The sequence below is a fragment of the Bufo bufo genome, chromosome 1 (genome assembly GCF_905171765.1).
Source record: "Bufo bufo chromosome 1, aBufBuf1.1, whole genome shotgun sequence".
Lineage (NCBI taxonomy): Eukaryota > Metazoa > Chordata > Amphibia > Anura > Bufonidae > Bufo > Bufo bufo.
Window position 1 is genome coordinate 785588839 of NC_053389.1, and position 14860 is coordinate 785603698.

At 48.8% G+C, this 14860-nt stretch overlaps 1 protein-coding gene across 1 annotated transcript; it reads right to left on the reverse strand.

The window, feature by feature from the left end:
• Positions 1 to 86: 86 nt before the first annotated feature.
• EIF3G (eukaryotic translation initiation factor 3 subunit G) lies at positions 87 to 14566 on the reverse strand. Its single transcript, XM_040414917.1, has 10 exons — positions 14415 to 14566; positions 8993 to 9102; positions 7183 to 7271; positions 4699 to 4758; positions 4460 to 4564; positions 4166 to 4358; positions 3271 to 3378; positions 2425 to 2561; positions 1355 to 1461; positions 87 to 176 (listed from the first exon to the last, which is right to left on the reverse strand). Exons 1-10 carry the CDS (start codon positions 14432 to 14434, stop codon positions 161 to 163), a joined length of 945 nt encoding a protein of 314 aa, XP_040270851.1. The 5' UTR covers positions 14435 to 14566; the 3' UTR covers positions 87 to 160.
• Positions 14567 to 14860: the final 294 nt, after the last annotated feature.

Genomic DNA, 14860 nt, shown 5'->3' on the forward strand with positions numbered 1-14860 from the left:
ACGGTTTAGGCTGCAGATGGCATCTGACGACAGACAGCCAAAAAGCAGAAGTGAAAGCTGCGCTTAGAAATAATCAGAGGCTTCTCGGATGTTCAACTGATTTATTAGCATCGAGATAAGAAAAGCTTCCATCTTCTTCTGACCTTCCACAGTTCTCCGCTCAGTTGGTTGATGGTCTGTGGGAAGAGAACAGATTGGGAGAGTGTTAACATTGAAGGGGGACATTTATCAAGACTTGTGCTCCCATACACCACTCAGGTGCCTCTTAACCTCCTAACAGTCGCAATAAAACTGTAAACACCCTCCCAAAAATGTCACATTTTTTATTTTTTATTGTAGTACTGTCTGTAGTAAATCTTGTTGGTGCACAACTACACTACTGCATTCTAACCCCTTAGTAACAATTTTAGCCTTAAAGGGGTCCTCTCACTTCAGTAAGTGGCATTTATCATGTAGAGAAAGTTAATACAAGGCACTTACTAATGTATTGTGATTGTCCATATTGCTTCCTTTGCTGGATTCATTTTTCCATCACATTATACACTGCTCGTTTGCATGGTTACGACCACCCTGCAATCCATCAGTGGTGGTCGTGCTTGCACACTATAGGGAAAAGCACTAGCCTAATGTGAGCTCCCCATGGTCCCGGCCACCAGAGAGGCTGAAGCTTTTTCCTATAGTTACCACTACTGATGGATTCCATGGTGGTTGTAACCATGGAAACGAGCAGTGTATATACAATTTGATGGAAAAATGAATCAAGCCAGCAAAGGAAGCAATATGGATAATAACATTACATTAGTAAGTGCCTTGTAGTAACTTTCTCTACATGATAAATGCCACTTGCTGAAGTGAGACAACCCCTTTAAAGGACCAAAAATATTTTCCCCTTTTGTCTTCCAGCGGTCATAACGTTCTCTAATTTTTTCTTCTAAATTATTTTTTTATTTTGTGGGATTAGTTGTAGATAATTATTATTTTTAGGATGAAAGATGAAAAACATTTTATGGAATTTATTTACAGCGTTCACTGTGTAGTAAAAATTATTTTATGTGGTCAGTACAGTGATACCACATTTCTATACATTTTTACTATTTTCCCTCTTGCAGGCTGTCAGCTCTCCTCCTCCTCCAGAATGCAGCTGCTTCAGCTGCTCATATCTCTGGTTTGGCGTTGTATTGTTTGAAAGCTGGCATTCCAAGCTTTCAAACAATACCAGAATGACAGCATCAGTACATGGGAAGATACCACTGTTAGAAATTGGGATGCAGTAAATACAGCCGAAAGTGAAAGTAGCAATTTTACACACACCGTATATAAAAACATGGCAAAAATCAGGGAGGTAAGAACATACTTAGCCCATTCCACATTCAGAATCAGATGGTCGTAACCAAAGCCAGAAACGCCAGCGATGGCGCGCGCTGCATCTTCTCTGCGGTGAAAACTGATAAAGGCAAAACCCTGGATGTAAAGCGTGGAAGACATGTGTTAGGTATGAGGGACACAGCCTACCTGATCACATAGGAACATTACGAGCAAAACGGACACTTACACCACCCCACGGTAGGCATATATGACACAGGGGTTAACAGGCCATTCCGAATGCTAAGGGTATGCTCACGTGACGGAAAATTCACATCAGAAGAATCCATGCCGCAGTTTACATGGCGTGGCCTCGCATTACTTCAACAGAGGTCAGGATTTGTATATAGGAATATCCCTTTAAATATCACTGAAAATCTGCTTAGAATGTAACCTGTCACCTGTACCATGTTGTCCTCACTGAGGACGGAATAGTATAGTGACAGGCCCATTGATTTCAGCGGCCTGGTACTTTTCAGCTGGCATTCAGTACTTTTATAGTACTGACATGCCCAAACCTCTCAGTGTGTGCCAGCGCTGGGAGGAAGATGAGTCGGATGAGACTCGCTGGCCACGGCCCTCCCACCTTGTGACTGATTGGCAGGTTTCTTTGCTGTTAAGCATAGGAAAGAAACCTGTCAGTCATGCTCGGGAGGGGTGTGTGGGGGGTGGAAAGGCCAGCTCAGCTATTTTCAGAACTCCCATAGCAATAAATGGAGAGCATGGCATGCATGTGCAGTGTTCTCTCCTTCACTTTGCAGGGACCCACTCCTATATGTAGAATGTGGGGAAGCAAAGTGAAGGAAGGCAAACCATGCAAGCATGGCTTGCTCTATATATTCACTCCTACGGGACTACCGAAAAAGCAGAGACCGCGATCTGCTACTTTCGGAACTCCCACAGTGGTGAACAGAGGGTGGCCGCAATACTTCACTTTGGGGGAGGGGGGTGATCTGGAGATAGGAATGGGTCCCACAAGCTGGACCTGCACCTGATATTGATGGAATTTCTTAGCAATATGCCATCAATGTCCCAGATGGGAATACCATTTGTATCGGTTACCTTTGACTGTCCAGTAGTTTTGTCCTTGGCCAGGTAGATACGAGAGATGGATCCAAAAGGCCTGAAGAGCTCCTGGAGGTCGGTTTCCCGGGTATCTTCAGATAAGTTGGTAACGCGGATAGTAGCGTTGTCATCAGCTACGGAGAGAATGCAGACATTTACCTCAACCCTATAGAGAACCTTGTGGATGTGGAGGGCCAATTTAACACATTGGTGGGCTCAGTACAAACATTTCATGAGCACATTGCCGCCGCCGCCGCCCCCCCCCCCATCCAAAACATTTCCGTATCGACAGATACTTCGGAGGTGGGAAAGTAGTACAGTACCCTCTCCTCCACACTCACTATAAACATGGACACACACACACACATGTATGCTCACTCCATCCTGTTACATAGTGCAGTCTGAGTATCAAATCCAAAAGTGGATAAAACCTGCAGTGTATGAACAAAGCTTAAGACCAGTCTCAGACGAGCGTGTACATGATCCATGTGGGAGCATTATGTCCCATCCTGAACTCTGCTCCTTGGACAGGACCTCACAGCATTCTAGTTATAACGAATCCTGTGTGTCCCTGCCCAACATCGGCTGTAATGAATTGTAGTGACGACAATATGTCATTACAAATCGTTAAAGCCAACGTGTGGCAGGGACACAGCATTCAAGAGAAATCATTATAATGTTGTGGGGTCCTGTCGAAGGCCAAGATATAATGCTCTCACACAGAAGGCGAACACACTTGCCTGAAATTAGCCGAGGAGTAATTTCTATGTCAGGGTCCCGAGTATCGGGTGGACATATGCGACTGTCTCCCGAGTATCGGGTGGACACAAGTGATGTCTATACCTCTGCGGTTAGGCTGCATGGACTCTCCTCTCCGGCTTCCTCCATCTCTCAAGCTGGGTGGAACGTACTTTCCTGTCTTGCTCACTGGAGCCTGCGCTGGTTCAGGTTCTGCACAAAATGGAAGAACATAGCATTAAGAATACACTTATTAATGATGCACCCTGCTGAGCAGACGTCTCTCTCTCCTCCACATACTGAAGGGGCTGCCCGCTCCATACACCTCTTCCACCATGTACATGAAATGTTGTGAAGAGGTTAATGATGCACACTGCTGAGCAGACGTCTCTCCCTTCCAGATGCTATAAAGCAGGGCAGGGCTGGACAACCTGTGGCTCTCCAGCTGTTGTAAAACTACAATTCCCACCATGCCCTGCTGTAGGCTGATAGCTGTAAGCAGTCTGGGCATGCTGGCAGTCGTAGTTTTGCAACAGCTGGAGGGCCGCAGGTTGGCCATCCCTGCTATAGGGGCTGCCCGCTCAAGACAACTCACATCAGACATAAAAGAAGGGGTCCACTGCTCAGGATCCCCTCTATAAGGCCTCATGCACACAACTGTATTTTTCAGTCAACCTTCGATCCACATTTCTTGCAGATTGGATGCGGACCCATTCCGCTCAATGGGATTGCAAAAGATGCAGACAGAACAATGTGTGCTGTCCCCATCCGTATGTCCGTTCTGCGTCCATGTGGAGAAGGATAGGACATTTCTAAAGGAGTTAAAGAAATGGTGGCATGCACTGTGTTTTGTGGATCCACGATTTGCGGACTGCAAAATGGATATGGTCGTGTGCACGAGCCCTAAGCTAGACTTCACTGGACACCATGTAATACCACAATATCCATTCGCCTAGAGAAACTAGGATGGACAACCCCATTAAGTGCACCCAGCACCTACCAGATCCTGGTACTTTTTCCTTGTCTGCTGTGGAAAGACCCAGCTGCTCGGCCAGCTCCTTCTGCATGGGACCCAGAGTGTCTTTGTAGGGACATCTTGTGGTCCAATGGTCTCCCTTGCAAATTCTGCAAGACACGATCTTCTGACCCTTCAGCTTGTTCATTGGGTCTTCTTCTTCCTGATTATTCAGATCCTGTAAAAGCAGAAGACTTGGTGGCGGCTCTAAACCAACACAGGTGGGTTCATATGTACCGACCATGTATCACGTCTTGTCGCTGTGGTCAGCGCCCTCACCTCTTTACTGGTGATAAAGGTCATTAAGACGTCATCACTGACTGTGGTGGTGGCGACATTTGGTCCGTGTGGGTCGAATTCTGAATTCCCAAACTTCTTCCAATTCTGGGGAAGAAAAAATAAATAAAAATAAAAGGCAAAGCGTTGGGGGTTAATCATGTTCCAGAGTGGTCCGAGGTCCGATCATTCTGCCATCTACTCCTGGGTGGGGGACACGTCTATGTCACGTCTGCACTCACCTTCCTGCGAGCCACCACTTTGGAAGCTTTGCGGTTTTCGATTTTAAAGGTGCGGATGATCTGGAATAAAAAGGCAAGCAGAGATGAAGAGGCTGATAACAGATAAACCCTGCCGGTGTGCATGGGGCGGTATTGGGTCCGCTCATCCCCTATCCTATATATTGTGACCAGCGATGTACCCGGGATGTCAGTGCCAGGCCTCTGCCCGGTAAACCCCTGTCGCTTGGAGTAAAGGAGCTTTCCTGTAAGTCACACGTAACCTCTGTGTAATGAGATGTTCTCCAGGTTTCTTATATACTGCACGGTATAGGAGTTTCCTGTGGTGTCCCACTGTACAGGAAAGCCTGCTCTGCTGCACCATCCTATGGAGGAGGCTCCTGGCGCATACGCTGACATGTTCATAGACTGAGGTGTGAACAGAGCCTCAGATAGAAGCTGGAGACTAAATGTAGTAACGGGGACCTCTAGTGGCCACTGGTGATCAAACTAGCTTTTTTTTCCCCCCCTAAAAAAAGAGACTTACTATATTGATGACCTATATCAGATCAGTGGGGGTCTGACTCCCAGCACCCCCCCACCGACCAGCCTTCTCCTTATTGTGTACCGGCTTGCTTGATCCCAATATAGGAAACCAGACGACCCCTTTAAAGGGGTTCCCTGCCTTCTACTGTCAGACATGCTATAGGCTAACGTGTAACGGTGTAAGGATCCGCCACATGGCTACCAGCGCCATCATGGACACGTCTTCCCCCGGAGGCCATGGGTACCAATGTAAACAGGCCACAGTGCTCATTGCTTTCCAAAGTTGGCAGCTGTCCCTTCTGCTGCGCAAAAGCATGGAGACACAGCCCCGGTGGACATCTCCACGTGGGCTCAGATGTGACGCAGTGGTAGCGGATGGCCGTGCTGTCACAGTAAGTATGCCAGAGACCAGCAGATGCAGTCTCCCTGCGTGGCCTCCGTTGCAGCAGGGTGCTACAACAATCTATCGCAGTGCGAGTTGCAAAAGCCGGCAGGGGAGCGCCATTCTTGATGTCCGAGCGCCCCCTGCTGGCTGTAAAATTAAAGGGGTTGTCTGCTTTTTGCTATTGATGACTCATCCTCAGGATAGGTCATCAATATCAGATCGGTGGAGATCTGACATCTGGCACCCCCATCGATCAGCTGTTGGAAGAGAAAGCAGCGTTCATACAAGTGCTGCTTTCTCTTCTCTGTTTAGAATTATGGCGTCCCCATTCACTTCCATGGGATGCTCTGTCTGTTCAAGTGAATAGGACGGAGCTGTCCCATAGAAGTTGGGTGGGGACCCCATACTTGTAATTACACTGCGGCGAGCAGGTAAACAGAGCAGAGAAGGCGGCACTTGTATGAGAGCCGCTTTCTCTTCAACCAGCTGATCTGTGGGAGTGCCGGGATTCGGACCCCCGCCGATCTGATATTGATGACCTATCCTGAGGATAGGTCATCAATAGTAAAAAGCCCGGACAACCCCTTTAAGGGTCCATTCACACGTCCGCAAAATGGGTCCACATCCATTCATTTTCGATGGGGCCGGAATGTGCTGTCTGCATCTGCGGATCCGCACTTCTGTTCCGCAAAAAAATTGAACATGTCCTATTCTTCAACTGCGGACAAGAAAAGGCATTTTCAAAGAAAGTGCCGGTGATGTGCGGTCCGCAAAATGCGTTGACGCATATTGCCGGTGTCCATGTTTTACGGATCCGCAAAACACATACGGACATGTGAATGGACCCCAACTGTGAGCCTGCAGGCTGTGAATTAAAGGGATTCTGTCCCCAGATTTAACCCGCTCCTAGAGGCTAATTAGCATATTACAAAAGTAAGAATGGGGCAGTAAGGGGCATCAGTAAGCATAAGAATAGTCAGGGTCTGCTGACACTAGCACATCTCTAATGTCAGACAGTTTAATAGGGTTAAGTCTGGGGACAGAAATCAGTTATTTGCCCATTGCTAAAACTGGCAAAATTGGCCTGGTAAGGAAGGAGGGCAAACACTCTGGTAATGAAACGGTTAAAAACAGGAGACCTCAGACTGAAGGCCGCACCGTCGTGTTCTGTTACTTCAGGGGGCAGCAGTTAAGGGCGTTGTGCCAAGTTTATAACTAGTCTGGGGGGGGGGTCCAACTGCCAGGGACCCCCGTCCTGATGCCTGTGCACTGCCGCTGCATTCATTCTATACGGAAATGGCGGAGATAGATAGCGGCAGTGCCCTGTCACCATCAGACGCCTGTCAGCATTAATAAAGAGGGGGCACACTGATGGCACTATTCAATATGGGGGCAGGCTCCGGCCCCTCTAAAGGCACAAGGAGGAGATCAGCAGTCGGGGCCGCTTGCCCTGCACCCTTGCCTTAAAACATACTGCTCTCCTCCCTCCACAGCAAATGGGCACCAGACACACTCCGCTCTGCAGAACGCATGCTTATCACGTGGGCGCGGCGATAAGAGCACGTGACGGCACCCACCTTAATCTTCTTGTCATTCTCGTCCAGCTTGTATTCTATGACGGTCTTTATGTTTCCATTGATGATCTCTCGAGGGGTGTCCAGGACAACTGTGGAGGAGGACAGGTTAAAAAAAAAAAAATATCCACAGTGTCTTATTATCTGGGTGCAGAGAAGCTTTAACCCCTTCAGGACTGTTTTGTCTTTGCCTCCCAAGAGCCATAACTTTTTTAGTTTTCCGTTAGGGATCGACCGATTATCGGTTTGGCCGATATTATCGGCCGATATTGAGGATTTTGAACGTTATCGGTATCGGCATCTATTTTGCCGATATTCCGATAACGTATTGGGAACACAGAACGCACTGCTCAGCGCTCTCTGTGTTCCCTCAGCAGCACAGGGGAGAAGGAAGCCGTGTCTCCTCCCCCTGTGATGCTGCTGCCGCCAATGGCAGGAGAGAAGACAAGAGGAGGGGAGGGGCTGTGGCCGCTGCACAGGGCAGCAGGGCGAGTGTGAGATCCTATTCACCCTGATAGAGATCTATCAGGGTGAATAGGACAAGGGTTCTAGTCCCTAAGGGGGCTAAAAGTTAGTAAAAAAAAAATAAAAAAAAATAAAAAAAAATATTAAGTATAAATGAAAAAGATACCCAGAATATCGGTATAAATTATCGGCTATCGGCCTGAAAGTTGACAAATTATCGGTATCGGCCCTAAAAAAATCAATATCGGTCGATCCCTATTTTCCGTCTACTAATCTGTGAGGGCTTGTTACATTTCAGGGAACACACAACTTGTGGCCATTATTTTTTTTTCCATATTTTGGGAACTGAGCGGTTGCCCGGTTACAGGTGCACAGCCCTCTCCATACCCTCCCTGCCCTCACCAGTGGTCATCCTCCTGTTACAGGTAGGACAATGCTGAGGCTTCAAGGGGGGAGTAACCACCAGGTATGTCCAACCTGCAGCCGTCCAGCTGTTGCAAAACTACAACTCCCAGCATGTGCGGACAGCCTACAACAGGGCATGATGGGAGTTGTAGTTTTACAACAGCTGGGGGGCCTCAAGTTGGGCATCCCTGGCCTAGACCACCGGGGATGTTGTCAGTATTTTCTACCCTCCAACAGGGATGTGGATAATGACCCCACCAGGAATACAGTCTTTAATCCCTATGCTCTACACCACCAGGGATGCAGACCCTAAACCCCTCACTACCCTAGACCACCAGGGATGCAGACCCTAAACCCCTCACTACCCTACACCACCAGGGATGCAGACCCTAAACCCCTCACTACCCTACACCACCAGGGATGCAGACCCTAAACCCCTCACTACCCTACACCACCAGGGATGCAGACCCTAAACCCCTCACTACCCTACACCACCAGGGATGCAGACCCTAAACCCCTCACTACCCTACACCACCAGGGATGCAGACCCTAAACCCCTCACTACCCTACACCACCAGGGATGCAGACCCTAAACCCCTCACTACCCTACACCACCAGGGATGCAGACCCTAAACCCCTCACTACCCTACACCACCAGGGATGTTGCCACTGACTACCTTTCTTTCTGCCAGAAAATTAACTGCAGAAATGTGGGGATGTTCTTCAGATTTGCAGCTCTATAGGCAGAGGACCTGCAAAGGGATTTTGCCCCATCCAATGGACTAGTCTGCATGTGGCCCATTGCTGGGATTACAAATCCTCACTGTATGAACTAGAGGGGACACTGGTGCCAGAATCGACAGTTTACACTGAGCGTGCGGCATGGATATGACAGAAAGATGCCACTGATGGAGTACAGTGCACGACCACGGGTTATACTCACAGTCATGATCGACGACTTTCTCGACGACTGGAATTACGGGCTCCACATGAACTAAGGGCTCCACATCTTCTTCTCCTTCCTCCACCTGGTCAGCCCAGCTGGGCTTGGAACTGTAACAGAAGACATGTGCATGTTATTGTGGATAGTCAACCCCTCACCTCCGACTGCTCAGAGGTCACCTGCCAGCATAGATTTTACCCTCCTGCATTTAAAGGGGTTGTCTTTAATATTGTTTTGATTAGGGATCGACCGATATTGATTTTGCCATGGTAACCGATCGGAGCCCCAGGCTTACACTGCTTGGGCTCCGATCGGAGGAGCAGGGGAGAGGGGATCCTGTGGCCACTGCCACCAATGATTAATACTGGGGTGGGGGGCGCACTGCGCCATCAATGTTTTTAATACTGGGGTGGGGGTGGGGGTGGGGGGCGCACTGCGCCACCAATGTATAATACTGGGGGGCTTGGGGGGGCGCACTGCGCCACCAATGAAGAGAAATCTCTCATTAATTCATATACAGGAGGCGGGAGCTGCAGAAATCACATAGCCGGCTCCAGACCTCTATGAGCGGTAGCTGCGATCTGCGGTAGTTAACCCCTTAGGTGCCGCGGATCGCAGCTACCGCTCATAGAGGTCGGGATTCGGCTATGTGATTCTGCAGCTCCCGCCTCCTGTATATGAATTAATGAGAGATTTCTCTTCATTGGTGGAGCGGTGGCCACAGCCCCTCCCCTTCTTTTGTCCTCTCCTCTAATTGGCAGCAGCGGCAGCACAGGGGGGAGGAGACACAGAGCAGCGCGATCTGTGTTCCCCATACGTTATCGGAATATCTGCAAAATAGATGCCGATACCTGTCAAAATACTGAATATTGGCCAATAATATCGGTAAAACCGATAATCGGTCGATCCCTAGTTTTGATATAGATGGCCTATTCTGAGGAAAGACCACCAATATTAGATCAGTGGGGGGGGGGCCCCCCAACACCCTTGAACTGCACAGTCTACTACATAATGGGTGTCTAGGCGGTGACGAGTGTGGGTGCAGGGGGTTCAGACTGGCTGCTCAGCGTGAGCTCAGGGCACCTCCCTCACTGTGGTGGTATGGCGCTAGGACGTGCCCCATTAAAAGCACCCTGTCTGACCCAGGAAAAAGTACAACAGCGACTTAAAAAGATTAAAATAGACAAATCGCCAGGACCGGATGGCATACACCCCCGTATCCTAAGGGAATTAAGTAATGTCATAGCCAGACCCTTATTTCTGATATTTGCGGACTCTATACTGACAGGGAATGTCCCACAGGATTGGCGCATGGCAAATGTGGTGCCAACATTCAAAAAGGGTCCAAAAACAGAGCCTGGAAACTATAGGCCGGAAAGGGTACTTTCACACCTGCGTTAGGTGCTGATCCATCTGGTATCTGCACAGATGGATCCGCACCTATAATGCAAACGCTTGTATCTGTTCAGAATGGATCCGTCTGCATTACCATGAAAAAAAAAAAAAAAAAAAAAAAAAAAGATACGTTTTGACTTACACTGAAAGTCAATGGGGGACGGATCAGTTTACAATTGCACCATATTGTGTCAACGTCAAACAGATCCGCCCCCATTGACTTACATTGTGTGTCAGGACGGATCCGTTTGGCTCCGCATCACCAGGCGGACACCAACGCTGCAGGCAGTGTTTTGGTGTCCGCCTCCAGATCAGAGTGGAGGCTGAACGCAGCCAAACTGATGCATTCTGAGCGGATCCTTTTCCATTCAGAATGTATTGGGGCAAAACTGATCCGGTTTTGGCCGCTTGTGAGAGCCCTGAACGGATCTCACAAACGGACCCAGAAACGCCAGTGTGAAAGTAGCCTTAGTTTAACATATGTCGTGGGTAAGGCTACTTTCACACTGCCGTTTCTGGCTCCGCTTGTGAGTTCCGTTCAGGGCTCTCACAAGCGGCCAAAACCGGATCAGTTTTGCCCCAATACATTCTGAATGGATAAGGGTCCGCTCAGAATGCATCAGTTTGGCACCGTTTGGCCTCCGTTCCGCTCTGGAGGCGGACACCAGAACGCTGCTTGCAGCGTTTTGGTGTCCGCCTGGCCGTGCGGAGCCAAACTGATCCGTCCTGACTTACAATGCAAGTCAATGGGGACGGATCAGTTTTTCACTGACACAATATGGTGCAATTGCAAACGGATCCGTCTGACTAAGGGTCCATTCACACGTCCGTTTTTTTCTTTCCTGATCTGTTCCGTTTTTTCAGGAACAGATCTGGACCAGATCTGGACCCATTCATTTTCAATGGGTCCTGGAAAAAAACGGACAGCTCAATGTCTGATTTTTTTTCAGGACCCATTGAAAATGAATGGGTCCAGATCTGGTCCAGATCTGTTCCTGAAAAAACGGAACAGATCAGGAAAGAAAAAACGGACGTGTGAATGGACCCTTACACTTAGACTTTTTTTTGACATAGTAATGCAGACGGATCCGTTCTGAACGGACACAAGCGTCTGCATTATAGGTGCGGATCCGTCTGTGCAGATACCATACGGATCTGCACCTAACCCCATACAGTGTAACGTCTCCTTGTGTTTTTTCTTTTAAACGGGTATTTATCGCGATATATAGCGTTATCGCAATAATTTTTTTTATATCGTTATCATCTGAATATTTTTGATATCGCCCAACCCTACTGTATACCGGAAAAGAACTGATCAGTTTTATGCATTCTGACTGGAGAGTAATCCGTTCAGGATGCATCAGGATGTCTTCAGTTCAGTCGTTTTGACTGATCAGGCAAAAGATAAAACCGTAGCACGCTACGGTTTTATCTCCGGCGAAAAAAAACTGAAGACTTGCCTGAATGCCAGATCCGGCATTTTTCCCCATAGGAATGTATTAGGGCCAGAACCGGCATTCAAAATACCGGAATGCAGGATCCGTCCTTCTGGTCTGCGCATACAAGACGGATCCGTCCTTGCAATGCTTTTGTGAGATGGGTGCTTTCAGTCGCATCCAGATCGGCGGATCCGGCAGGCAGTTCCGACAACAGAACCGCTTGCTGGATCACACTGCCGCAAGTGTGAAAGTAGCCTTAGTGTTTGTGTTTTTTTACTTACTACTAGCCCCCTTAGGGGCTGGAACCCTTGTCCTATTCACCCTTAGGCCCTTTCACACTGGCGAGATTTCTGCGCGGGTGCAATGCGTGAGGTGAACGTATTGCACCCGCACTGAATCCGGACCCATTCATTTCTATGGGGCGGTTCACATGAGCGGTGATTTTCACACATCACTTGTGCGTTGCGTGAAAATCGCAGCATGCTCTATATTGTGCGTTTATCACGCAACGCAGGCCCCATAGAAGTGAATAGGGACGTGGTGCGATTTTCACGCACGGTTGCTAGGATGAAAGTCTATTCACTGTGTTATTTTCCCTTATAATATGGTTATAAGGGAAAATAATAGCATTCTTTAATACAGGGTTGGCAAAAACAAAGAAGGGGCGCACTCGAATGAACAAAGATGCACAATTTATTCACCTAAAAATAGATATACATAAAATGCAGTCTATTCTATTCATTAGCACTGTATACAGCTGGCATACATGCTATAGGAATCCCCCTGGGACCGGCGCATTGATCTACGGGACTCATTTCTATATGCACAGAGGTCTTATATCCGTAAAGAGACTGCATTTTATGTATATCTATTTTTAGGGTGAATAAATTGTGCATCTTTGTTCATTCAAGTACGCCCCTTTTTTGTTTTTGCCATCTACGTTTTCACTTTGGGCCTTGTAGGTGAGCACCTTTTCCATGCGGTGAGAGGTTGAGCCGCTGAGTTTTCCATATACATTCTTTAATACAGAATGCTTAGTAGAAGGTCAATTGAGGGTTAAAAAATAAAATGAACTCCCCTCCTCCAATTGATCGCGTAGCTGCCAGTCTCCTGTTCTTTCTTCAGGACCTGTCAAAGGACCTGTGGTGACATCACTGTACTCATCACATGATCCATCACCATGGTAATGGACCATGTGATTAGCTCAGTGACATCACCGCAGGTCCTGAAGCAAGAACAGGAGACCGGCAGCTGCGCGATCAACTGGAGGAGGTGAGTTCATTTATTTATTTTTTTAACCCTCATTGGCACTTCCCACTGCGCCACCAATGTTTATTATACTGTGGAGGAGGGGGGGCGCACTGCGCCACCAATGAAGATAACTGACCCGTTACTACAAATACAGGAGGCGGGTGCAGGAATCAAATAGCCGACACCCGACCTCTATGACAGGGAGCTGCGATCCGCTGCCGTTAACCCCCTCAGGTACCGGGGGATCGCAGCTCCCTGTCATAGAGGTCGGGTGTCGGCTATTTGATTCCTGCACCCGCCTCCTGTATTTGTAGTAACGGGTCAGTTATCTTCATTGGTGGCGCAGTGGCCACAGCCCCTCCTCCTCTCGTCTCTCTTCTTACTGTCAGCAGCACATGTGGAGGGAGAGACTCCTTCTCCTCTGCGCTGCTGAGAAGAACATCGGCGGCGGGGCAGAGAACTATCATCTCCTGTGCCCGCCGCTGTATTCAACTGCAGAGCTGCGGGTCTAGTCGCAAATGGCGACAAGACTAAAAAGTCTTGTCACCATTTGTAAATTCTAAGTTGCATTAGCGACCATTTTGGTCGCCATCTGGAGCCCTGCTTCAGCTGCCAAGCGCACATGTACCAGATCAGCCAGCGTCATAGGTACAAAACTGCTGACAGATGCCCTTTAATTATATATATTACAAAAAAACCTCCCTCTCTCCAGGACCCCGCTGGGCCTGTACTGATGACCTCACGCTCAGCGGTCCTGTGAACACTACAGCCAATCACTGGCCTCAGACCATGAATAGCACATGACCACAGAGGCCAGTGACTGGCTGTCAGTGGTCACGAGCGCAATGAACAACACGACAGCTGAAAGTAGAAAGGATCAGGACCTTAAAGTTTATTTTACAAAGTCCCCTGCACCCAGAAGCCCTGGAGGACCCCTTTAAGCGCGGCACCAGATGACCCCCCCCCATCACATAGGGAGCCGGCTCATCTGACAGGACAGTGTGAACACTAGTGCAAGGGAGAAGAGGAGGGGCTACACCTAACGACCAATCAGATTCCAGCTCTCATATATTAGAAACCCTTGGGCATAAGAAAACCGCAGCCTGATTGGTCCCTGTACACATCTGCTCCCCCTGCGCTAGTTCTGATGCGACTCCTGTCACACACACCTGTCCGGCTCTATAGAGACAGGGCAAAAGTCGCATAAAAACACAGCACCAGGAGAATCTGCTGCTGCGACAACCCCGCCCTCCTCCGCGCTGCTCGTCCCCCTGGCTCTTATGTTTCCTACCCCATCCCGCAGGCTCATCCCGGCGGTGGCTCCAGCCGGTACTTACTCGTAGTCTCTGGTCGGCATGGCTCTGCCTGGCCTGATGGCGTCGCCGGAAGTTGAAGAGACACACGGCAAGCCGCACTGCACACAAGAGGAAGTCGAGAGGAGCGCACTTCCGGTGCCGCTCTAGCCTTTAACTGCACCTCTCGGTGGTGGTGGAGGAGTATCGGGTCACGTGACCGCAGGGTGGACGGCCGGGGAGAGAGGGCGGAGTAGGAGAGACCCGGGCCAGCTGTATGCCATGGAGTACACAGGGGGAATGCTGGGAAAGGGGGGATCCTTCAACTTTTCCTCACTGCCCAAGATCTAATGTGTAATGTCTGCGCCCCTTAACCCTTAGGATACCAGAGGTTTCTTTTTTCATTTTTGGGTTTTCATTTTTCTTCCCTGAGCAATAACTTTTTTTATTTTCCCTTTCACGTATCCGTATCAGGGCTTGTTTTTTGCGTG